The sequence below is a fragment of the Montipora capricornis genome, chromosome 6 (genome assembly GCF_036669925.1).
Source record: "Montipora capricornis isolate CH-2021 chromosome 6, ASM3666992v2, whole genome shotgun sequence".
Classification (NCBI taxonomy): Eukaryota; Metazoa; Cnidaria; class Anthozoa; order Scleractinia; family Acroporidae; genus Montipora; species Montipora capricornis.
Genome location: NC_090888.1, coordinates 57,629,343 through 57,654,342, shown reverse-complemented (window position 1 = coordinate 57,654,342; position 25,000 = coordinate 57,629,343). Strand labels below are relative to the sequence as shown.

General features: G+C 39.8%; 2 protein-coding genes across 3 annotated transcripts in view; both read left to right on the top strand.

Annotated features, from left to right (window-relative positions):
- The window catches only part of LOC138052646 (uncharacterized), a 79,518-nt gene that overhangs the window by 10,254 nt on the left and 44,264 nt on the right, over nt 1-25,000 (top strand). The window contains exons 2-16 of one of the 2 annotated variants that reach the window (XM_068899186.1): nt 9,057-9,223; nt 13,796-13,926; nt 15,825-15,906; nt 16,011-16,064; nt 16,163-16,243; nt 17,520-17,564; nt 17,834-17,929; nt 18,035-18,096; nt 20,301-20,375; nt 20,590-20,697; nt 22,004-22,100; nt 22,539-22,650; nt 23,230-23,384; nt 23,763-24,067; nt 24,560-24,659. In XM_068899186.1, the coding sequence (XP_068755287.1) occupies nt 9,107-9,223; nt 13,796-13,926; nt 15,825-15,906; nt 16,011-16,064; nt 16,163-16,243; nt 17,520-17,564; nt 17,834-17,929; nt 18,035-18,096; nt 20,301-20,375; nt 20,590-20,697; nt 22,004-22,100; nt 22,539-22,650; nt 23,230-23,384; nt 23,763-24,067; nt 24,560-24,659 (1,620 nt within the window). In that variant the 5' untranslated portion in view covers nt 9,057-9,106. Of the gene's footprint in view, nt 1-8,976; nt 9,224-13,795; nt 13,927-15,824; nt 15,907-16,010; nt 16,065-16,162; nt 16,244-17,519; nt 17,565-17,833; nt 17,930-18,034; nt 18,097-20,300; nt 20,376-20,589; nt 20,698-22,003; nt 22,101-22,538; nt 22,651-23,229; nt 23,385-23,762; nt 24,068-24,559; nt 24,660-25,000 lie in introns of those variants that run through there. The other variant, XM_068899185.1, reaches the window with a different exon arrangement.
- On the top strand, nt 1,257-4,248 carry LOC138054187 (uncharacterized). The gene is made up of 3 exons (XM_068900679.1): nt 1,257-2,044; nt 2,157-2,385; nt 4,036-4,248. Exons 1-3 carry the CDS (start codon nt 1,257-1,259, stop codon nt 4,246-4,248), a joined length of 1,230 nt encoding a protein of 409 aa, XP_068756780.1.

Here is a 25,000-nt window from a genome sequence, read left to right as displayed (position 1 = left end):
CAGCTAAATTAGTAAAACAAAAATCCTGTAATATGGTATGGTTGAACGTAGACGAGATAAAAATGAAACATATGATCGAAAATATTTGGGCGGTAGCTTTATCACTCAACTGTTTTGATTGGGTTCTAGTGAATGTTCACCCCTACAAATTATAACAAAGGTACGCTTTCTAACGCAATAAATGCTTAATGAAAAGAATGGTTTTAATGGGAATGGGATAACCAAAATGTCGGAAGTGAAGGAAAAATCAACCCGTCCGAGAGAAATTGGAATGGACACGCCGTCAGTTTAAAGGGAAGGGTAGGTGAGGACCATCTGTCACACTTATGACTCTTTCAAAAGAAAAGAAAACTGAACTCCTGCGCGAACCGGCCGACATGCACTTGGTGGGTAGATGGAGCTCGACAGCCTTGACAGGCCATCCATCTAGGACAAGGGCAAGTCTGATATAACACCCAATAGGTTTCCTTGCGGGAAGGAAAAGGCTAGGGGAGTAAACCCAGACAGAAAATCCGGTTTGGAGCCCCGAACGCGGTTGGTCGTCAATTCGGTTACCATCCGGCAGTTCCTGCAGGCAATCCGGCTCCAAGTGTAATGCGTTGCATTCCCCTGGAACTCGTCGGTGCGACCGAGAGGGGTACCCTGTTGTCTGGGCAGCACAAGGTCTCCATATACCGTCGCCCAGGCTTGCGCCCTGGAGAGTTGCCACTCCAGTCTCCCCTCACGGTGAAAGCACAACACGGAAGACAGCAGTTGCGAGTTATAGGTCCGCGCTCGATTGGCGTAGAGTTGGACACTACGGGTTGTCTTCGACGGTGGGAGGGATCATCGTATCCCACTGGTCAGCTATCTCCTGCCTTATGCTGGGCAGCCCCCAGCAAGCATGGTGCTGACTCACCACGATCCGCCTGCTTCAGTGGGTGCCTGGAGCTTAAAGCTCATCAACTCGACAAGTGGATCGTTAAACCCTGCACCAGGAAAATACAGCAAGAATGAAACAAAGACTCCAACTCTTCGAATAGCAAGTTGGAATGTACGAACCATGCGAACTGGATTGACTGAAGACCTAAAAGCAGTTGATGACGCCCACAAGACAGCTATTATAGACCGCGAACTGCTAAGACTGAACGTCAACGCGTCTTCCTGACAGTGGATCCCTGAAGGTAAAAAATTACACCTTCTTCTGGCAAGGAAAGAGCAGCGAGGGGGCCAGTGAGCATGGAGTGGGTTTTGCTGTGAAGAACACGCTGCTTTGCATGATCCAGGTTCCATATAATGGCACAGCAAGAATCCTCACACTACAACCGTCAAAAGAAGAAGGCACCGTTCGCCTGGTCTGTGTCTATGCACCCACTCTACAATCTCCACCCGAAGTGAAAGATCAGTTCTACGAGTCCCTGGATACTGTTATCGGCATGGTCCCATCGTCAGATCATATTCTCCTCCTGGGTGACTTTAATGCAAGGGTGGGTGCAGACCGAGAGTCATGGCCAAGTGTCGTGGGACATCACGGTATAGGAAAAATGAACGAAAATGATCAGACACTTCTTGAGCTCTGCTGTTACCACAACCTGTATGGGACGAACACCTTTTTTCAGAATAAAGCATACCACAAGGTATCATGGAGACATCCTAGGTCAAAACATTGGCACCAGCCGGACTTGGTTATCACCAGGTGGGCCTCACTCAACAATGTCTGCAACACGAGATCTTATCACAGCGCCGATTGCAACATTGATCACTCTCTGATATATTACTCCAAGAAGAAAGGTCAGCCACGTATCAACACCAGCAAGACTGCCTACTCAGACAAGATACAGAAGTTTGCAGAGCGTCTTGAAGAATCTCTGATGTACCACCATGAGCAGAGTGCCGAGGACAGATGGAGCTCTCTTCGTAACACCATTTACAGTGTTGCACTGCTCATATTTGGCAAGAAAGTACAAACTACTGGCTTCAACTCTCAGAGAGAATCCTGCAAGCCTCTCTCACCGGTAATATCAGGGAATCAGGGACAAGTATGCGGGCATCAAGCAAGCAACAGGCAAGCCAGTCAAGAAAACTGCGCTCTTAAAATCCAAAACAGGAGAAGTCATCATAGCCCAGGTCAAACAGCCAGAAAGATGGGTCGAACACTACCTTGACCCTTACTCCAGAATAAACACAGTCTCTCAAGACGCACTTGATGCTATCGAGGATCTTCCCGTACTGGAGGAACTTGACGCCGAGACGACCATGGAAGAACTTAGCAAAACTATTGATGCGTTGGCAAGCGGCAAAGCACCGGGTGAAGATGGCATACCCCCTGAAATCATCAAATGCGGCAAGTCAGCCCTTTTGCAACCACTTCATGAACTCCTGTGCCTTTGCTGGAGCGAAGAGAAGGTACCTCTGGATATGCTCGACTTCAAGATCGTCACGCTGTGCAAATGCAAGGGCGACCGCAGTGATTGTAACAACTACCGGGGCATATCTTTGCTGATTGTCGTAGGCAAGGTTTTTGCCCGTGTAGTAATGTCTCGCCTGCAAGTCCTTGCCAGCCACGTTTTTCCTGAGTCTCAATGTGGCTTTAGGGCGGAGCGTTCCACGGTCGATATGATTTTTTTCATTCAACAACTGCAAGAGAAATGCCGTGAACAACAGATGCCACTCTACATCGCATTCATCGATCTTACCAAGGCTTTTGACCTTGTGAGCAGGAGTGGCCTGTTCAAGCTCCTGAAGAAGATCGGTTGCCCCCACCCCCCCCCCCCCCCCAGGCTACTTAACATCATTGCTTCCTTCAATTTCTTCAATGACGGCATGCAGGGCACAGTGAGCTACAACGGCGCCTCGTCAGAGCCCTTCAAGATCATGAATGGTGTAAACCAAGAGTTTTGAAGCAAGCAACCGTGGACAATCTTCCTGTCGGTGTACGTTGGATCAGTGGCTTGATCTGATCGGCGTAGTTACAAGTTGAGAAACTAAATATTTTAAGCAAGAGCCGATACAACGTAGATTTTTATTTTAGTGGTGTTACTTTACTATATTTCGGCTGGCCAAACCAGCCTTCTTCAGGTACAATGAGAGTTTACATGGAATTGTGTACATATAAATATTTTTTCGATAGAAGTTAATTCACTTCCTTCCATCGTCAGCATAATAAAAAGCACTACAATCTACTTCTTTCTTCTGACCGCTGCAAAAATGCTTTCCTACATCTACCCTAACCTTCGAGACCTGCTGGTTACAGCTAAACTGTCCCCTAATGCAACTCATTCTAATTCCACACGTCCTTCCGGCTCTTTTCGCTGTGGCAAAAACTGCCCTTACATTTTCCATGGACTAACCAAATACACATTCTTCTCTACTGGCGAAACGCGCTCCATTAATTCCCACATAACTTGCGAAACTAAAAACCTTATCCACATGATTCAATGCAACAGATGCCATCTACAGTACATAGGAGATACTATGTTTAAAAGACCGTTTTAATGAACACCGCCGCACTTTAGATAACGCTAACATCAAATCCAAACCTACTACAGTCGCAGAGCATTCCTCTCCCCACAACATCTCTAAGGACATGCTATTAATTCCTATCGAAAAAATATTTACTAACAGAGACTCGATCCGTAAGGCCAGGGAAGCTTTTTTAATTTCAAAAGGCAGGACAATTGATCCCAACGGTCTTAATATCCGCGAAGAAACGTATTCAGTAGATTTCAGTTTATTATTTTGAGTGATTTCCGTTATTTTCCCGTGACTCTTAGTATTTGAATTCAAATTCGTTGTAACTGCCATGTTTTATCACATTTTTTCCAGTATTACGTCAGCATCGATTTACTATATATATATGTACATAGAAGCAATTCCATGTAAACTCTCATTGTACCTGAAGAAGGCTGGTTTGGCCAGCCGAAATATAATACACCACTAAAATCAAATCTACGTTGTATCGGCTCTTGCTTAAAATATTTTGTAAAACAAGGTTGCGTCTTTGCGCCGACTCGGTTCAGCATCTTCTTCTCGGTATTGCTGAACTCCGCTTTTCAGCACTCCGAGGAGAGGGTCTACCTGCACACCAGGAGTGACGGGAAACTGTTCAGTCCGTACCGACTGAAGGCAAAGGCCGAGGTCCAGACTGTCCTCTTCAGAGAAATGCTGTTTGCTGACGACGCAGGCCCTGATCGCTCACACCGAGGAAGGACTTCAACACCTTATCAACAGGTTTGCCTGTTCTTGCGAGGAATTCGCCCTGACAATTAGAATCAAGAAAACTAACGTCATGGGCCAGAGCGTCCCGGCTCTTCCAACTATCTGCATCAAAAGCAAGGTTCTTGAGGTCACCGATCATTTCACCTACCTTGGCTCTACTGTGTCCAGCAATTTGTCTCTCGACTCAGAGATCGACAAGCGCATCGGCAAGGCTGCCGCCGTTTTGTTTAAGAGGGTGTGGGAAAACAGTCAGCTGACCTTGAATACCAAACTCAAGGTATACCAGGCATGCGTCCTCAGTACCTTACTGCACGGCAGCGAGTCTTGGACGAAATACGCTAGACAGGAGAACCGCCTGGAAAGCTTCCATCCGCGCTGCTTGCGACGGATCATGGGCATCACATGGCAAGACAAAGTCACCAATGTTGCTGTGCTGCAGAACCCAGGTTCTCTTAGCATGCATCTCGTGCTTTGCAAGCGTCGACTCCGTTGGCTCGGTCATGTACGTTGCATGGAGGCGGCCGTATACTAAAGGACCTCTTGTACGGTGAGTTGGCTACAGGGTGCCGCCCAATAGGTCGGCCAGCACTGCGCTTCAAGGATGTCTGCAAGCGTGACCTGAAACTCACAGGCATTGACACAGCGAGCTGGAAGGCGCTTGCACTTGATCGCGGTGGCTGGCGCTACGCTGTCAGTAGTGGGGTCAGGACGGGCGAAGAGAAGAGGATCTCACAGCTGAAGGAAAGGAGAGAAAGGAGGAAAGCGAGGCAAGAGAACCCAGCGGACACCCTTCACTCCGAATTTGTGTGTGTCGGCTGCGGCAGAGACTGTCATTCAAGGATCGGGCCGCTGAGCCATTTGTTGGGAAATATACCGTGTTACGTAACGCAACAATTCGTTCCCTACTCTTAACTTAGCCGGTATTAGTATTGTAAAGATGACAGAAACTTTGATCGCGTGTATAGATAAGGATGTATTTGGAATTGACAAGTTAATTGCTTTTGAACGTACCGTGCGCGATGTGTTTTTAGGAGATAAGAATATGACACGTACTTATCATATGCGAACAATACATATCTTATACCTTTAAATGCCAAAACAAAAGAAGGAGAGTTGTTGTTAGTTGGAATGTATGTACGGTGTGAGCGAACGTGGATCATTGTTGGGAATAAAGAAGGATATACGTATACAGTCTAAGTTTCGAGTGTTTAATTTTGGAGTGTGGATATTCCCGAACACCATTCGTGACGCTGCTCCCAGCAGACCCAATGACTACATAGCGCATACCATTGTCTCTCGAGACAGAAGGATGCCTACTACAGTCTGTTATGCTGGCTGTTTCTCGAACGGGAAATGGTTCGATGCTAAGTAATTGAAAATTGGCTTAACGCTTATTCTATGGCGTGCGTTTGGAAGCTAACATGATTTGAAACACAAGAGAAGTGTGCGCCATATTTAAGCGAAAATTGCGCAAAATGCTGCAGTATACTCTTAAGTGGCTAATGAAGCGTATGATTATGTAAGAGCCGTTTTTCGTCAACCTGTTCTTTAATTTAAACGAAATCGCCTGTTCTTCTCCATAATATCTTCCCTTTGAGTTTTTTCCCTGTTTCAGCTTCCTTTACAAGCAGTGTATTGAACACCTTTGAACTGGGAAATGTTTTATTCTTTTCCCATAACTGGCCGGGCCTTTACTGTGTGCAGATAGTTATTTGATATCCCAACGGAGTTTTTCTCATACTGAGCTGAATGCAAGCTTATTTGCACTCGATTTGTTTTCCAAATATGTTGTTACAAGTTCCTTAGGACTGAGAAATCTTACAGAATTTCTAAATACTGTATAGCCTGCATAAGACTTGTGAAATGAAAAGAATCGTGCAATCATACATGTATTCTTTTTTACTTTAAGGAGGCCAAAGACCAATCATAAATCTGATAAATCGACAACAACGCACTGGTATTAACATGTGTTTGGTTTCCTAACCGATTTCTACTAATTAAACAGACTCCTTCGAGATGTTTAACAAGTGCGGCATGACGGAACTAATTCTCTCTACATCTTCTCCTTTCTCATAACACCCACAATATAACTACCAGCACGATTTCCGAACTGCATCCCGTAAAAATTCAGATGTACTTACATCTTTTGAGGATGACGATTTAACTCATCAAATTCGCCTTTCCGGCTTAAAGCTTCCTGATCGGATAGCTTTTCCGGGAGAATTGAAGTTTAATCGGAACGTGTAAATTTACTTTATAATAAAAAACTTTCCATAGCACCTGATGAAAACTTGGCACGTTTTGCGGTTTCTAGTTTTTAGTGTCAACGTAGCTAGCGGAATATCGATCATCGCGGAGTTATTCCAATGGGTATTCGAAAGTCCCAGCAATTTTCTTGTAGATTTGCATTTGTAAGAGACTAACCGCAAACAACTGGAGTCCATTTAGAGCCCACATGAGAGTTCAAGTGAGACAAGAGTAATTATTTATGCCAGAAGGCAAGTATATGTCCTACAAACAATAGCCGCTCTGCGCCATGTAACATGATGTAAATGTAAATAGATGTAAATAGATGGTTGCTTGCTCCATATTGTGACTTTTTTGCGCAAAGCGAGAATCGATTCCTTTCTTGTCCCCAGAGTCCGCTTTTATTTTGGTCATCGCCAGGAACCATCGATTTACTCGCGCGCGCGTGTTTAAGTAATCCCGCGATAAACTCCATGTAACGCGATAATGCACAGCGGCTTGTGTGGCATCCGGAAGTATTAAGTTGTACGATCTTTACAGACACGAGACTATTGCGATATTTTACGTACTTTACATGCCGGAAATAATCCTCACAAAAGGCTAAAAATTCAAATTTAATCTTGTCATAGTTTGACGGGAACTCATTCTAGGAGAATTCTTACGAGACAAGTTTCAACTAATGAATTTGTTTTACCAGGAAAAAAAAAAACTTCTCAGTTCTCCTCGACTCTGCCTTATCATACTTTCTGGCAAAGATCTTTGAGCTTTATTCAATCAGAAAACAATCACTATTTCAAAAAGATATAAATCTATTGAGTGACATAATACGTTCCAGCGTGAACCGACTGTCACGACAGAAGGGAAACACGCGACCTCACAACACAAAACAATAGTCTCCTATCGGCGTGGTCCTCCCCGTCCGTCTGTATTGTCCGATATTGTGCAAATTACGCCGATCAGGTCATCAATTCGATACAACGTCTACCAGAAGGATTTTTGTCCAAACTTCTTGATCCTTAACGACAGGGCATGTTAACACGTCACGTAAAATTCGAAAGAAAAACTCTTTTTTCAAATCCATTTTTGGAAATGTTTTTCATTCCTTTTGTTTGTTCATTCAGTTTTTCATTTTGTCATTCTTCTGAAACTTCTTCTTCTGCTGAAACATTCTTCTTCTGAAAATTATTCTTCTCCTGAATTCTCTCACCTTTAACAGTTGGTCGGTAACTGACAGTTCCGTAACACAATCACTCGACTATGTTTGCACTATGTCATGAAACAGTGCGCAGAGCAAGCTGTGTACAGGTGACATAGAGAGGCACGAGAGCAACTGCTCCTCACTTCCTTTATAATTGTCTTGTATTCTTGCACACCAGGAATCAGGGTTACTAACCTGGTTCTATTCCGGAAGATGTAATTTCCGTAGTCCTTCAGGTCCTTGGGGATCGTTATGTTGCGAAAAACCCAAACCGGTGTTATTACTCAGCGAAATATCCTTAGAAAGTCACGTTTTCGTACCAATTTTTGTTACACTATAAACAAAGAAGTTTGTTTTCCTCCTGCTAATGGGCAACAATTTCTATATCGTCATTTTGTGTTTGTGCCAGAATGCTACAAAGAAATGCTCTGCAGAATAAATTGGTGCAACTGACAGAACGCGTATGGCACGCGGAGAGAAAATTAGGAAGGGAGTGCATTTGGATCGTAGGAATACTAAAATGCGACATTTACAACCCTGATGAAAATTAAACTGAAAGCAGAGAAAAGAAATGAACTCACAGTGAAACAACTTTTCTCGTCTTTCTTTTCAATGCATTGAAATATTTTTTCCTTTCAGTGATTTAGGCAGAGACATTTTATATAGTACCAGGTAAAGTTGATTTCGGTAGCTGGGCCATGAGGTTGTATTTCTCACCGCGTTTATTTACAGCTTAGAGCAATAGCTCTGCTGAGCGAATGAAATGGGATGAAGCTTTATGAAGACAAGAATTTATGACAATGTTCAAATCTTTCAGACTAGCAGACTCTAAATGCCTGCACAATCCACGTTATCGAAAAGAGGCCTCGTACGTAGCAAAGGCCCTACGGTTTTATCGAGGTCTCCCACTCATTTTCGATATCAACGAGCGTATGTTGTAAAAAGTATGTGGTAAATTAACTGATTTTAATTTTTTTTTTGGAAGTAGAATACCGTAAACAGTATCATTATTTAAGTTGCGCTCTTATCAAAAACGGAAACTTTGGGCTTACTAAAAGTGCTCTCTCTTCGCCAACTAAGCGAAAACTTGTTGATATGCTGTCATTTCTTTCATTTTAGCCATAATTATCGACCAAGCAGTAATATTAGAGAAGTACCCTATGATAAGAGATTTTTCATTGTTTTTGGTCTCTTTCACTTTTTGCCAACACTACGGCTCATAGTTCGATTTCCTTAGTTCTTATTCCAGAGTCATGATTTTCCTCCTATCGACCTATTGAGGACCTGCACATGGCATTGTATTACTGGTATCACGTGCTTTAGCGCCAAAGTCCATACAACTTAGAAACAAAAACATGACTTGCACGACCTGTACCTTCCCGTAACTTTGTAATTTTACTTTTTAACGACACAGCATCGTGGAAAGTCTAAACAACGGTATACTGACAAGTAAAGTGGAACAAGATGGTGCTTTCTAAGCACAGCTACCCACCGAAACAAGGCCTTTACTCGCCGGGCCTCGAAAAAGAAGCATGCGGTGTTGGTTTTGTGGCTAAGATCGATGGAGAAAAAAGCAACCGGGTGAGTGATTTTTTGATTAACTTCGTTCAGCCATTTGTCTGGTAATTATATTACACGAAAGATGGTTACGATTCTCGAGTTCAAGAAATGTGCATTCGTTCTATTAAAAGCGAACGAGGGCATATAAGATTGTTTTTGCATGAGTGATTGAGGCCGCGCTGTGCGTGTTTTCAACGCGCGCCGATCCTTAATTCATTTTTCGCGTTCCAACGTGATCGACCTGATCAAGCGACAGTTAAAATAAGCATTTAATAATTTCTTAAGTCTTTTTGCAGCCTGGTAACAAGAGATTCCTGTCCGCTTACTGTACGTACATGTACAAAGAGCACGCATTCAATTCCCTTTTTCCTTTCTTCGCAGTTTTGGAATTTCTCTACGAAGACTATTTACTCGAATCGTTTGCTTTTAGTGTTTTACGCAATGTAGAGGCACTTTTTCGTTCACATCATTAAATATTAAGCTTACTTAGCTTGATCTCAAAAGTTGTTTTTCCACGACGTCCAGAGCAATTGCTTCTTTTGGATTCCAGAAAAAAAGAGGAGTTACATAATAAATTTGAGCATACAATCTCGCCAGGCATTGTTCGCCGTACAAATATTTTCGGTAGTAACTTCAGACAATCGAATGATTGTTAACTGCGAGGCATTTTCACAACGCCATTAATTTAATTTAATTAATTTTTACCACGCTTGTCACGTGTGCGTATCCTGCAAAGAAAAACCCGCAAAAAATTGTTTATTTTAATAATTTTCCGAAAGACTTGTAGCTGTTTTCCACCAGAAAGATGCAAATTAAAATGTATGAAAATATTTTTTGGCTTGATTTCTGGCATGATTGAGGCCTTAGTTTTCACGCTTTTTTTATCAGCAGTTTTGTACATTTTGCCATCAATATTTTAAGACTGTGAATGCTGATTGTGTTCTTAAGTTTGTGTGGTCTTGTTGTGGATTAAGTTTTGGCATTCTCTCAGGGTTTTTCCCTGTAAATAATTCAAACATTTTCATAAAAAAAAACCACCACCCAGCTTGTGTTGTTTTTTTTTTACAACATGCCTTGGCACACAACCAATAAACAAAAAACCGCACCCTCTTGTGTTGCTTTTCACCCTCCCTTTGCCTCAGTGATCATATAACATTTTGAAAAATGAAATTTAAAGCTTTAGATGGAAATAGAATTATGTCTTAAAATATTCATGTACCTTGAAACTTTCTGTATGAAAGTGTTTTGTCTGAAGCTGTTTTTAGGGCTGTACTCTTTATTAGAGAATTTGACTGCAAAACTTGTTGTGATGTTTAAGTTTGGTTATCAGAGGTACCTTTACGATGGAAATTTAACAGTACAAGGTTAGGGTTTTTTGAGCATGTCAGAGTTTTAATCCTGAAACTTCATTATTTGGTTTTCAGTAGAGATTTCACAAAAGACATGAGGGAAGCTACTATTAAAAGTGTAGTGTTGGGAGCAATGCCAAAACAGGATCCACGCCTTAATATATAAATATTTAAAAAGTATTGCGGATCAAGCTGTCAAGCAAATTTCTGATAAAATTAAGTTTAAGAAAACACAGAATTAAAAATATTCATTATGTACTGTAGCTAAAGGAGAGTTTGTCATGTTGGGTTTATTTTTGAGCTCTCAAGAATATTAAGTACATTAATTTAATTCTCTGTCATTGAGAATCATTGAGAATAGCTGTACCTCTGTCAAGCTTGTTGAAAAGAGTGTTTTTCTCAGTTATTTTACTGGTCTGCTACAGATAGAATTTTCTCTCTGCTGGAGTACTGCTACTTATTTCAGATGTTGCAATAACATTTCTCTCTGCATGATTGTTTATCTTTTTTACCACTTCGGCCTGTTAATCAAGAATTGAACCTAAAAAGGCACTTAGTCTAGTTTTGTGAAGTTGCAATCCACTTTTTTTTAATGGAGTATGCTTTAAAGAAAAGAAAGATGAATGCTGTTGCTAGATTTCTGGCAAAAAATGCCTTGAAATACAGAAGGTTGGAACTTCTTTAGTAATGGGATTTACTTAATTTTAGCTATTGCATTTGTTATTAATTTCCTTTTTGTTTAAGTAGTTCACTTCAAACAGTTATTCACAGGATCGGACGCCAACCGTCTATTGGTAACCTGTGTTGAATTTACATAAAACTGCAATCTTCAGTAACATTGCTTTCTATCATCTGAAGAAACTGAAGAAAGTTTGGGTTCTCTCGCTCTTATGCAATTATGCAATTTTTGACTAATACATCTTTTCAGAATTTGACCAAAGTGTTTTGTGCTAAAATACGTGTAGCCATAAACACCATAAATTATGAAAGTCAGGTACTCTTGAAGGTCAAAGTTATTCTTAGCTAACAGTCGTCATCAGTTCCTAACATTAATTTCATAACTTAATTGGTCAAAAAGGACCAATGTTTGAAAAATGTAATTAATAATGAATATGTTTTTTTTTTCAATTCCATCAAATAATTTCCATTCTAAGGAAATATAACTATTGAATGCTGATATATTGGCCATCAGCTTCAAGACTGGCCGTACAAAATAATGTACTTTCTAAACTCCTATAATTTATTGTTATCATGTTTTTTACATTGTCGTGAAGGTTTTTGTAGTTCTGTCTTTCCATAAAGTTTTTGGTAAATTATCAGGGCTGTCATAATATTGTCATCACCGTCTAGGGGCATGTTGAAAAATGTAGCTATCCCTAAAATAATGTGCAGAAATACTAGCAAATGACAGAAACAAAATCAGAAATATATGCAAAAGAAATCTGCACTCAAAGTTTGCCCCTAACACTACAAGAAAGGATGAGTAGCAAACTAAATTATCCCTTACTATCCCTCTTCTTTAAAATAAGAGATAACTGCCTACAACCCTGGACATGGCTGTTATAATTGCCAGTTTGCAATCATTTGACAAACATCTTTCACTGTTGTTTGACTCAGTTGGTATCAAAACAGATGCTGTACAGTAGGTACACTGTATCTCCTAAAATGTGGTGGCATGAAAGAGAAAACTGAAACATGGCTAGCAGTCTTTGATGGAACATCCCTTATTTGAAAGATTAATTTAAATGTTTTAAAATCAGAAAAATATTGAGATTTAATGCGTAAAAAATAATAAAACAGAATTAAGTGAATTATGGCTATATACATTCTTCATTTATTTCAAGGATTTTATTAAATTATACCTGTCCAGTGTATTGTAGGTGTAGTCCTCTGAGCTTACACATTCAAGAGATCTCAGTGACTAAGCAATTAATATGTACTTACAGGCTGTTGGTGCTCGAAGTCACCCTTAACATACTAGAACTGAAAACAGTTTTACCAAAATTACTTTTCCACTAGATTTTGGGATCTCTTTATAAAAATATCATCAATTAGGTCAGATAAAGCAAGTCCAATCTAAGCCTTCAACCAATAATTTCATCTCTCAGGGTACTGCCTTCAGTATGAAAATGACTCAAATCTCACAATCCCTTAATCATGGGCTTCCAATAATTAGGTAAGATCAAGACCAATTAAACCCCCTTCCCCTATAGCTCCCCAACACAATGTTGTTCAGAACCGAGGCATGCAGTCTAAACCTTTGCTACCTATTTCTAACAATAAGGTAAGGGTAAAGGTTAGCATTATTTTTAGCTTAGGCAGGGCGGGAAACTTGGGCCGTCCGAACGTCTGGGACGGGTAACTTTTCCAATCGGACAAGGAAAAACGTGATCCCAGTTGTCCGAATGGACGACTGAGGTGTAGAGGTCCAACTTAAAAAAAGTTAAGAAACTATACTTATCTGTTTTCTTTGGATATATAATAAAATATTCTTTCCATAATTAATAACTTAAGTGCTCTAAAAAATAAGTAGCTCTTACAGAAAGTAAAATAAAATATCATTTTGTTTACGTTGTGTGTTTGATTTCGTCGTGCGAGGTGCTGCCATTAAATTCCATGTGAGTCCTGCTTTACAACATTATAGCAGGCTCACGATATCGCACGTGCTTGTCAGTCATGTTTCAGCGAGTTGCAGGGCTTTTCCTCAAGTGTCATGTCTTTGTCTCAGTTGACACTTACTAGCTTTTTAAAGAGGTCAGCAACGGAAACACATGATGCAGATGATGGTACATGTAATAGCAAATGATGTTCATTCCAAAAAGAAAAAAAGCGAAGATAACAAGAAAAAGTATGAAACGAAGCGCATAAGAAAGTTTCAACCAGCGTGGCAGAAGAGCTAAAATGAAATATGAAGTTTATATATTACCCTTTAGTATTGTTGTGGTTGTCTATTTTTGGACAAGTAGTTTTGTGGTTCGGACAAGCAAAATACACATTGTACTTGTCCCAAGGGACAAGTGAATTGAAAAGAAAGTTTCTTGCCCTGGCTTAGGGTAAATGCAACTGCTTATCGTTATTTGAGGAGCAGTATTTGGGGGACACTTTGTGACTTAAATTGTCTATATTCCGAGGCGCGAGTCACAGTGGTGTTGCAGTTGGGGAAAAGAGCTTGCAAGGGACACTTTGTGATGCGTATTGAAATCCATATGCATCTATATAATTAGGGATAATGATTTTTTTGTAGGTTTTGTCAGAAGCACTCACAGTGCTGGAGAGAATGAAACACAGAGGAGCTGTTGGATGCGAAGAGAATTGTGGAGATGGAGCTGGGGTTATGACTGGAGTTCCGCATGCATTCTACCAACGAGTTATACAGTGAGTATCTTACTGCAGCTGTACTGAGGCAAGGAGACTTTTCAGTGCTGGGCTTAGTTGTTAAAAGGGTATTAGTTTTTCTCCAGAATGAAGTGTCACTTGAATAACTACACCTTGCTACGTAAGCCTAACCTTGTTCTTCAAGCAGCTTGGCCCTGAAATGACAGACAGTCATTCATGAGAATGTTGTGATGATGTCGCTGATGACCTTCCATTGTGGGTGTGACAGTGATGATGACAATATTAGTTGTGGTGGCAATGATTATTATTGCAATATCATGGTGATAGTTTCAGTATTGATGATGATAATACTGATTATTACAGTAGTGGTAGTAATTATGGCAGGTGGTAGAAATAATGGTGACCAGATCGATGATGATGGCAATACTGTTGTTGAAAGTGGTGGTTGTAAGCGTGAGGACAAGGGGGTAAATGCTAGTGACAACAAAAAATATTAGTCCAATCCCTTGAGTAATAAAACTGGATGTGTGAATAACATGACATGATCAATCAGTAATGGTAGGGGAATACTGGAAAGAACATGAATAAGCCATTTGTGACAAACTGGTAACATGGAGAATAATATATTGATTGACTTGAAGCTCCGGCTTTATAAGTTAAAAGGTCACATGATGACCTGATTGTGAATGGCCCATCAAAGCTGAACTTTGGGTTACTAATATTGCAGCAAATACAATTATTTCAGTGGACATGCAACATTCTTAGGACATTTGTGTGGTTGTTCAGCCCATTGACTTCTGGGAGTGAGACTTAACGTATTTTACTGTCTAATTCCAGACGATTTCACTCGTCAAATGGGGGCATCCCCAGGGGTGCCCGGGAGTGAATGGATTAAGTTAAAGGCCCACCTTCACCCAAAAGTCATTGGGGTCGTTTGTTTGAAAAGTGGCTTTTGGTGAGAGGGGTAAGCGAGATGGTACTTGGGTACGTATCTGCATGGTCCCAGTTGTTAGAAGGGTGGATAGCGCTATCCACTGGATAACTCAATATTGGTTTTGGGAGTGTTTATCAGCTTGATAGTGCTATCAACCCCTTCAACAACTGGGGCCTGGAGAAAAAACTTCAATCGCAGGCCACTTTGTTTTTGTTTTTCAAATGACGACTTGTCCAAATACATGATGTGATTGGCTAAAGGCACTCAGGCGAATCACGTGGGAAACAACATGTCAGATACTTAGGTAATTTCGTGTTACATGAAATTCACTCACGGTGCGCAATGACTTTTGGGCGAATGTGGGCCTTTAACCAGTCAAAAACTGGGCAGGTACAAAACACTGGTCTCAGGTCTCGTGTCATTATTTTATCAATACAGAAAACAACCGGAACCGTTTACAAATGCTAACATTACATGTAGGCCTTTAATGGATGTTTAGGACACTTTCTGTATTGCTAAAACAACGACCTGTGATCTGAGACCTGCGTTTTGTACCTGCTGTCAAAAACTATGTTGAAAACTATGTCCCCTCCATTCACTCCTGGGAGTGAAACTTAACTGATTTTACGCTGTCTAACGCAAGGTGATTTTACTTGTCTACTGGGGTGCCTGAGGAAAGGAAAGGAACTTTATTTAAGTGTCTAGTCGTTCTAGCGCTGGAGCACTAATTTGGGACACTGTAAATTGAAATTAACAATTAATGCAGATCAAGTCAAATGTTGGTTTTTGAGGAGAGGGGAAACCGGAGTACCCGGAGAAAACCTCTCGGTGCAGAGTAGAGAACCAAAAAACTCAACCCACATGGCGCCAAGTCTGGGAATCAAACCTGAGCCACATTGGTAGTAGGTGAGTGCTCTCACCACTGCGCCAGGCCTGCACCCCTAGTAACTGGGTTGAGATAAAGTTGACATAATCGCATCTCTGTGTGCCGTCATCATTTCAGAGAAAATAAATTAGGATTCAAGCTACCTGCAGAAGGTGATTATGCAACCGGAATATTCTTCATTGACACAGATCCAAACAAGGTACGTAAACTTGTTTATCTTTGTGTTGTTATTTGCAGGATCAGTGCTGTAACATTTCGAGAGATTGATGGGTCTTATCAAGTTTTCTGTTCCTTCCATGTTAGGCCAAAGTATGTGAAAATATGTTTTCAGAGTTAGCAAAGGAGTGCAACATAGAAGTAAGTTCTTGTCTTGCTAGCATTGGTACCTGGTTGAGGACAATTCGAAATAATATGTTAATGTCCTTTTGTGTTTCTATCATACTGTTCATTTTTAGGTTTTAGGCTGGAGGGATGTGCCATTTGATAACAGTGAAATTGGGAAAACTGCCATGGAGAGCCAACCTCTCATTAGACAGGTATTCACGTGGAACGTATATCTGGCCTGTAGTGCAGACCCGGGGGCGGGAAGGGGGTGATACTCCTTATAATGGCCTGTATGAGGAGGCTCCGCCCGAAAGGTGTACCTTTTTCACTCTTTAGGTACATGAAAGGGTAGGGATTTCACGAGTCAAAGTATATGAAAGGGTATCGAAATCTGTCATTTAGATATTTAAAAGGGCCTTTCATTAAAATATTTTGAAGACACGTACCTTATGACTGTACTGTTTTAATTAATTGAACGCAGCATTAAACTGATAAGAAGACTTCCTGTTTTAGCGATTTATTCACAAGACAGGCCAGTTAGAGCAACCTGGCACACTTTTGACTTTATCATTTACTTCATCTTTTTGACACCGTCTTTTAGTACAACTTGAATGCCCTGCTTAGTCAAGGTACGCTTGATTTCAGTCCCTTGAGTTTTGTTGGCTTTGAATGTGACATTAAGCAGGACATTTATCCCTCCTCCAGAGCGCCACCGCCAGTTCATTAACTTTATTCTATGGGCTAGAAAGGGGATGCAGTGTTGTTAAGTAGGTTTGTGAAAGGGGTACTATTTTCCAATGGAAGGTATACAAAGTGGGTATCTTTTCTGCCAAAAATGGTGTAAAAGGGTAAAGGGTCAGACTTCAGGGTGGGGCCACTACGTATTAATTTTTTTTTAGCACCCTATACAATGACACAGTCCTTGACATGAGTGCATACAATGCAATACATCTGCATACTTAATTGACCGCTCCCCATAGGGGCTTTTCAGGGCCAATGAAACACAATGAAAAGACAGAACAGAACAACAACAACAATAATTGTTAAGAATCCCAACTGGCCGGAGGCAAACCAGTTGGCTATTTACAAATACAGGTGGGACCAGGGACTACCAGGATCAAATTCAACCAGTGATCAGAGCGGGTCTTGAACCCGGGATCTCGTGATCTCAAGGCAAGCGCCCTAACCATTGGGCCACTCTGCCTAATGCATGACTGTTGAGTGTCAATTTGATTTACCATTAAAGCATAAGAGATGGGAACTATCAGGCACTGTGTTTTGCACAGATCATACAAAGATATTTCCAAACTGAGTTTTACCCATCTGTGTAGAGTTATTTTTTTGGGGATGTAATTTTCATGTCTTTCATGATTGTGGAAAAAACAGGCAGTGAGATGTTTATAAGCTTATAATGATTTATTATAACATGTCTTACTATGTATTACTAACTGTCACCTCCAAGATTTATTAATTTGCAAATTTGTGTAGGTGTTTGTTACAAGTGCATTGGACCAAGGAACATTCAAGAAACAGGTGGGTTATTATATATAAACAAGGATGATTTCAGTTAAAATTATTGGCAGTTGTTTACAAGGTAGCTTAGAGCCAGTACTTGAACTACAGTAGCTCTGACTAGATACAGGCACATGACTGTTCATACAGAAGCAAATTTTTGGGAGAGATGAATTGAAGAATCTCTTGATAATTTTGGTAATGAAGATGATTTAGCTGATCAATGATAAACAGAACTTTGTTGGTGATTAGATATTGCTAAACAAGGTAAGGTTAATTTTATTTTCCAGGTTTACCTTTTGAGAAAAATGGCAACAAATAGAATTGGAACGAAAAATCGTCGCTTCTACATATGCAGCTTGTCAAGTGACACTATCGTCTACAAGGTAAAACCTTTGGTCTAGACAATTGATGCATGCATAATTATTTGGTATCATTTTGTTCAAAATAATTGAAACTAAAAGATCTTCTGCTCTCTTTCGTTATCCTAGGGAATGCTAAAGCCAGTGCAGCTCCATGGATTCTTTCCTGATTTACAGTCTGAAGACTATTGGTGAGTGCTTTTTAACCACGATTGACACCCATAATAATTATAAATCACTTCATTAAAGTTTCAGGCTTATATAGCACAAGTGCTCAGCTGATTAGTGGAGCCAAAAAAAAAAAAATTGGGGGGAGACAATTAGTGATACAGAATCAAATCAAATCTATTGCAAAGCAGATCAGGCCTTGGCTGTTCAAACAATGGATAATGCTATCCACTAGATAAATCACTATCCGCTGGACAACACAATTGGTTTTAATTTTCTAGTGCATGTTTGTCTGCTGGATAGTGATTTATCTGGTGGATAGCGTTATATACCGTATTTACCCGTGTATACGTCGATCCCATGTATAAGTCGACCCCCCATTTTTGATGGCAAAAAAAGCAATTTCTTAATTTCTTTGCTAAATGTTCATGGCATATTAATCTTGCATTCTTCGATTTCTGGAACTGTGGATTCACAAAAAATTAAGGGCCTCAAGCGCTTATTAGTTTTGTGGTTCAGCCGTTGTTGTATGTGTGGGCATTTTGTCCTTGAATTTCGAAAAAGTTCTCAGAACATCGAACATGTAAACCTCAAACTAACCTGTTTCGTTGGTCAAGGATAAAGGGCTTTAGAGGATAAGCACAACATCACAGAAGCAGGAGTCAATCTTTGAAAATAACTTCAAAAACGATGCGAAACGTGCAAGGTTTAATTGGTGCTTGACTTATAATTTGTCACATGGCAAACAAAACAAAACTCATAACCAAACAATACAAAGTTTGCAAAAGCATTTAAATCATCCAGGTTTGTATAAAGAATAAAAAACAATCATTACCAACCAGCATTTTCAGGCAACACGAGTGACGATCATGCTTGCACGCAAACACGAGGAATTGTGCCAGGTTACTAAGCCGTTGAAGGATCGCGTTTTATTTGAAGAAACAAGAATGTTTTTTAGAGCTTTCCGCCTTTGGAAAATGAAAATTTCCAGTGTCTATTTGATATTTGTGCTTGTGAGTATCTTCAACATTTAAAGTAAAACAAATCCTTTTTCATTTCAACCGGAATTGCTCAATTACATTCATTTTGAAGTCTTTCATCATTCATTTTGAAGTATTTCGTCCACTGCGTTCGTTATGCCCAACAACCACATTATGATGTTTATTTTCAATAAATTATTTAGCTGGAACTTGGCTCGAAATCTTTGACCCATGTATAAGTCGAGGGCGATTTTTGGAGCTTCTTTTGAGGCCATAAAAGGTCGACTTATACACGGGTAAATACGGTATCCACCTTTTGAACAACCAGGGCCAGATGAACAATAGAAAACCAATTATTGAGTTATAATCCAGAGGATTATAACGCTGTCGACCCTTTGAACAACTGTGGCCAGATGAAAAGTGGCTTTTGGTGAGAGGGGTAAGCGAGATGGTACATGTACTTGTGTACGTATCTGCATGGCCCCAGTTGTTAGAAGGGTGGATAGCGCTATTCCATTGGATAACTCAATATTGGTTTTGCTAGTTTTAGCTGGCTGCGTTCGATTCACCGTATTCCGGAATAGGAATATATATACTTGGAATATAAGTTAGAAATCCTTCGTTTTTATGGAGATTCACGTTAAAATTGTCAAACATCGGCTAAAATGCTATTTTAAACATATTTTTGTTATCCTTGCTGCTTCGAAACGCGCCAAACATACCGTTTTAATCATCACGCCACGTATTCTTATTCCGGAATAGGGTCAATCGAACGCGCCCTTAATCTGCTGGATAGCGCTATCAACCCCTCGAACAACTGCCCGGCCTGGAGAAAAAACTTCATTCCCAGTCCATGTTGATAGGAAGGCGAGAGCTCTCTGCACTAACCCTTATCCACAAATAGGTCATTTTACAGTTTGGGTTATAGGTACCATGTTGTTAAATGAGGCCTAATAATTAGACCTTGTTTTTTGATGCAAAGCCAGCTGTAATTTTTACATAAATGCAAAAATAGTGTGAAAATGGTATAAATAATGGTTGGCACATAGACAGCAAGGTCACTTTTATCCTTGGTACCACAAACAAGACTAAACAACATCAACAACAAATTTTATGACTTATGCAAAATGTAGGTCTCAATGTTTTGATAATTAATTAATTCTAATGCAGTGTAATATAATTATTATTCAGACAATATTGACCAATAGATTTACTCATGTCATTATTGTTATATTTTCTTGATCTAGGACTCATTTTGCCTTGGTCCATGGAAGGTTTTCAACAAACACGTTCCCAAGCTGGGAGAGAGCTCATCCAAACAGGTTTCATTTTCTACTTTGCTTATACTGTTCCTCCATTTTAATGGCCCTTAATCCTTAAGCAGTCTTTTTCTCCCCTACCCTATATACCCCCTTCTTTTTCATGCTTTCAGCGCTACCTGGCCAAGGATTGACTCTAGCCTGTCCATTCACTAAACCAATTTGTTTTGATAACAACTGAGTGAAGAGAATTATATCTATCAAACAATTATTCTAGGTATCTGGCCCATAATGGTGAAATAAACACGATAAGAGGAAACATCAACAACATGAACACAAGAGAAGGAACAATGTTTAGTAAATATTATGGCAGCAACACTCAAAAGTGAGTTAAGCATTATGTCGCTTTACTTTTTATTTTTATTTTGTGTAAACATTTGGCAATTTTCCAGGGTGTTACTAACTAACACTATAGGGTTGTGAGAAAAGTTTTTGTGTGGTCTTCAACGTTGTTTGAGAAGGTTGGAGGACTTAACCATTTGCAGTTGTCAGGGCAAAGGTAGCACTTTCTCCTCGTTACAGTACCTCTGACCTCAAGTGTTGGTCTAGTCCAAGAATCTAACCCACCACACCCTCTCCCTTAGCAGACTAGGACTTTGCCAGTGAGACCATGCATCCACTTGGATTCAGTTTAAACAGTGATGTCTATGAAGCTCCTACCTTGCTATCACATATATCTTATTAGATATATTGGTGTAGTATCGCTAAATATTTTTACATGTGAATTTGTGCTGTATTTTAATGATCCTTTCAATTGCACTTTCAATTTCCATTTCAAATGAACCTCAAAAACTTTGATCGAACGGTGAAATTGTTTTAACAAGCAGACTTTCTATGTAGATTCCTGATTTAAACGGTGTTAAATGACCATTTTGCTGTTTGTGACGAGGATTTTAACAAAGGTTATTTAGACTTGCCATGTTTGAAGCTTCTGTAAACACTTTCGCGCGTGCTTTGTGCCGCTTGCACGTTTTCCACGCGTGAATTGAGATGTCAGTTAAATTGACTTTGGATGTTTTTTTTCTGCAAATGTTGTTGAGATCACTTCGTGAGTATACACTAAAACAATTATTATTCTTTTCAATCTCGGTGAATAGTGGCTGAATATTTATTCTGCCACTACTCACCTCGATTTCAAAGAATAATTGTTAATTGGTTCACGCATTTTCTGTACAATAACTAATACAGTAATAAATTTGGATGATGATCATAATTACATGGACTTAATTGATATCACTTGACTTGACTTCTCAATTAGCCATAAACTGGGTCATATTGGAATTTGGTATCAGTTTTCCAACTGCTCTAAAACTGTGTCAAGTCCACCAAACTATGCAGTCACCAACATTGAATTCTCAATAATTAATTTTTTGGTCACGAGTTCAGCATTTGGCAAAACCAAAGTTCATGTGTTCCTAGAAAAACAGTCGGTAGTGCATAAGAGCTGGGTGGCAAGACTGCAAAACAATGAGCATTTAAGCTGTTAACATGATTTTCATGCAATGTCTAAAGTTGTCATAGTTTGAAAGTACCGTAGTACACGACAATCTGACTTTGTGAAGCTTACATTATAAAGGCCAACACTAAAATTTAATTACATGTAATGAGTTACGGAGTGTAATCTTCAACAGGCTCTTTCCAGTTATTGAAGCTGACCTTTCAGACTCTGGAACTGTTGATAATGTGCTTGAACTTCTCGTCATGGCTGGAGGTCGATCCCTTCCAGAGGTGAAGCATAACAGTTTATTACATGTACTTACAAATTTTATTACACATGTTACTGTGATTTGAGCTTTAACCTAGTAGAATCGAACAAATTTCTCAGCCATGCGGGTTGCTTTAGGAGAACATTTCATAAATGATTTTGTGTTGATTACTTTCTCCAATTGTAAATGTAAAACTGTCGAGTCAGTCTTTTGTTGTCAGTTTGGAAAGGCAAAGACAATTTTTTCCTCTGGTTTTCTTTCTTTGAGTGTAGATTTCATATTGAATTGCAGTCATGTTTAATAATTTTCCACAAACATGCTGAAGTGATATTAATCTGACAATTTTAAAGTTATTTTTTCTGTTTTTTTTTTTTTTAATTTTTTTAATGTAGTCAACTTGATTCAAGTTATGGGTAGCCACTTCTTTTACATTCATTTTTATCTGTTTATTTATTTGAAGGCCGTCATGACAATGGTTCCAGAGGCATGGCAGGGAAATAGTTTGATGAGCAAGGAAAAGCAGGATTTTTATCACTGGATTTCATGTTCAATGGAGGCTTGGGATGGTCCTGGTAAGCAGACATCCTTTACCAACAAGACATACTTTTTTGCGGCTTAAGTGTGAGATCAAGATGGTTGGATAAAATGGTACTTTCAGTTTTGCATGTTTGCAAAAAATGAGGCTAATATCCAGTCATCTTTCAAGACAAAACAAACTTTGCCAATGTTTATTGGAAGGCCATTATCAAGGGGTATAGTCACATGCAGGCAGGATAGGATAATCTCCCCCTTTATTGCATTGTAGAGGAAGTTTCATCATGTACAAATCCGAGCCAGCTATTTAATTTAAACTAAGTGTCATGCACTATTAAAAATGTAAGAAAATTGTCTTGCCTGTTGAGTAAGAATTAATTACCATAATATTAGTTAAGAGTGATCCATTTCTTCTGAACGTGTTAATCTCAGCTAACGTTTAACTGTGTCAAATGATCTACATAGATGGATCCTGTTGTGTTATTAGATTCAGAAGAAATTGGTAGGATCTCGCATTCAAGACATTCTTATATGAGATTCAACCAAAGATCTTAGATGAGCAGGGTCTATGCAAATTGCATTATGTAAATGTCTTATAATGTCTTTTTTATAAAAAGCTCTGTTCACATTCTCTGATGGACGGTACATTGGAGCCATTTTGGACAGGAACGGCCTGCGCCCTTCAAGATTCTATGTTACTAAGCAGGGGTTCATGGTGATGGCCAGTGAAGTTGGAGTCAGCACTTTCCCTGATGAAGAAATTGTGCAAAAGGTAAGGTGAGACCATGGCCACCTTTAATTGCATTGGGTGATCGATTGTTAGGCATGTAATACACGTATAAAGAAATAATTTTTTTTTGGTTACTCTGAGATACTGGGACAAAACCTGAGTTCTCCTTTTAAGGCGGCAAACCTACTACCGTCAAAATACTAGTTTCATTGGTCCATCACTCAGTGCTATTATTAGCAGACTTGTGGGAGCTAGGCTGTTAACCTTTTCTCTCCCAAGAGTGAGACTTTTTTAGGGGGTCATAGGTCCCAGTGTCGGTGGAGCCTCTTGAGATACACTGTACATACATGTACAACCCAGAGATCAACCTTCCATTTATGATTAAAGGGACGCATTTATTAACTTTCGTTAACATTTTAGGGACGTTTGCGACCAGGCAGAATGCTTCTAGTGGATACTGCAGTGGGCATTGTTGTTGAAGATCATGAGCTAAAACATGAAATGTCAAGCCTACGACCATGTAGTGCTCTGCTGAAAAAAGGTGTCAAGACGCTCAAAGACATCCACATGGCATTCCAAGCTGCAAAGAACCTTTCTGCAGATTCCTTGCCCTTGATACAGCAACCTTCACAGAAGGAACTAATTCACCGAGACAGAAGGCTGCCAATGTTTGGTTATTCTCTTGAGGATCTTAACATGCTGATTTTGCCAATGGTTAAGAACAAGTTAGTGGGATATTTTGCCAGCTCAGCCTTTACTTTTTCTATAATTAATATTTGGTACAATGGTGAAGAAAACTGATTGTAATGTTCTCTATCATTTAACTTTTGATGTTAGCATAATTATTATACAGAGGGAACATGTTTCATTTTCTTTTGGGCATTACGGCAAAGGTGAAGCAGTAAAAAAAACGTCCCCTCCTGTAACCCATTGACCCCAGGGAGTGAGACTTAACAGATTTTACTCTGTCTAAGGCCAGATGATTTTACTCGTCAACTGGGGGTATTTTAGGGCGTTGAGGTGTCAGTGGGTTATTAGTACTGTAAAATTGTAAATTTGAAAGGTGCATGTAGTCTATTTCATTGGACAAAAGTTAATACGCAATGCGCTGAATCCAAACTGCAAAGTGCAGTCTGCATTGTACAATGCAATAGTGTTATTTGCATGGTTTTGACCTGAGCCATGTAGTAATTCATTCACCTGATGTTTTGTTTCAGGAAAGAGGCCCTTGGGTCTATGGGTAACGATGCTCCATTGTCCTGTCTAACCATGTACCCTCAGCTTGTGTTTGATTACTTCAAGCAATTGTTTGCACAGGTTTGCTGGTCCAGTTGCTTGTTATTAATAATTGCAGCCATTTGAGATAAATTCTTTTGTTAGGAGCAACAGATCTATGCCTCTTACCTCTCAATCTGACTCGCAAAATTTTTTGCTGGTTGCTTGTTTGCGGTTGAAATGAACGCCCAGGACAATTTAATAATGATCCGTGTAAGGTGGATAGCAATTTCTTTTCTTATACGGCAACGGTGCTTAATCTCGCCACATAGGAATGTTATCATTTTTACACAGAGAATGCATAAACCTACAGGAAGGCTGTTAACGCAATTAAATTCATTTACAGCCCATTTTGAAAGGGTGGTTTTTGTGTTAAAAGATTT

What these genes read in the sequence shown, in the direction of transcription:
- LOC138054187 (XM_068900679.1), top strand. Translation starts at nt 1,257, where the DNA reads ATGATCCAGGTTCCATATAATGGCACAGCAAGAATCCTCACACTACAA. An exon ending in GGGCATCAAGCAAGCAACAG is followed by an intron (nt 2,045 to 2,156) that starts GCAAGCCAGTCA and finishes CCCTTACTCCAG; the next exon opens with AATAAACACAGTCTCTCAAG. An exon ending in TTTGCTGGAGCGAAGAGAAG is followed by an intron (nt 2,386 to 4,035) that starts GTACCTCTGGAT and finishes TCCGCTTTTCAG; the next exon opens with CACTCCGAGGAGAGGGTCTA.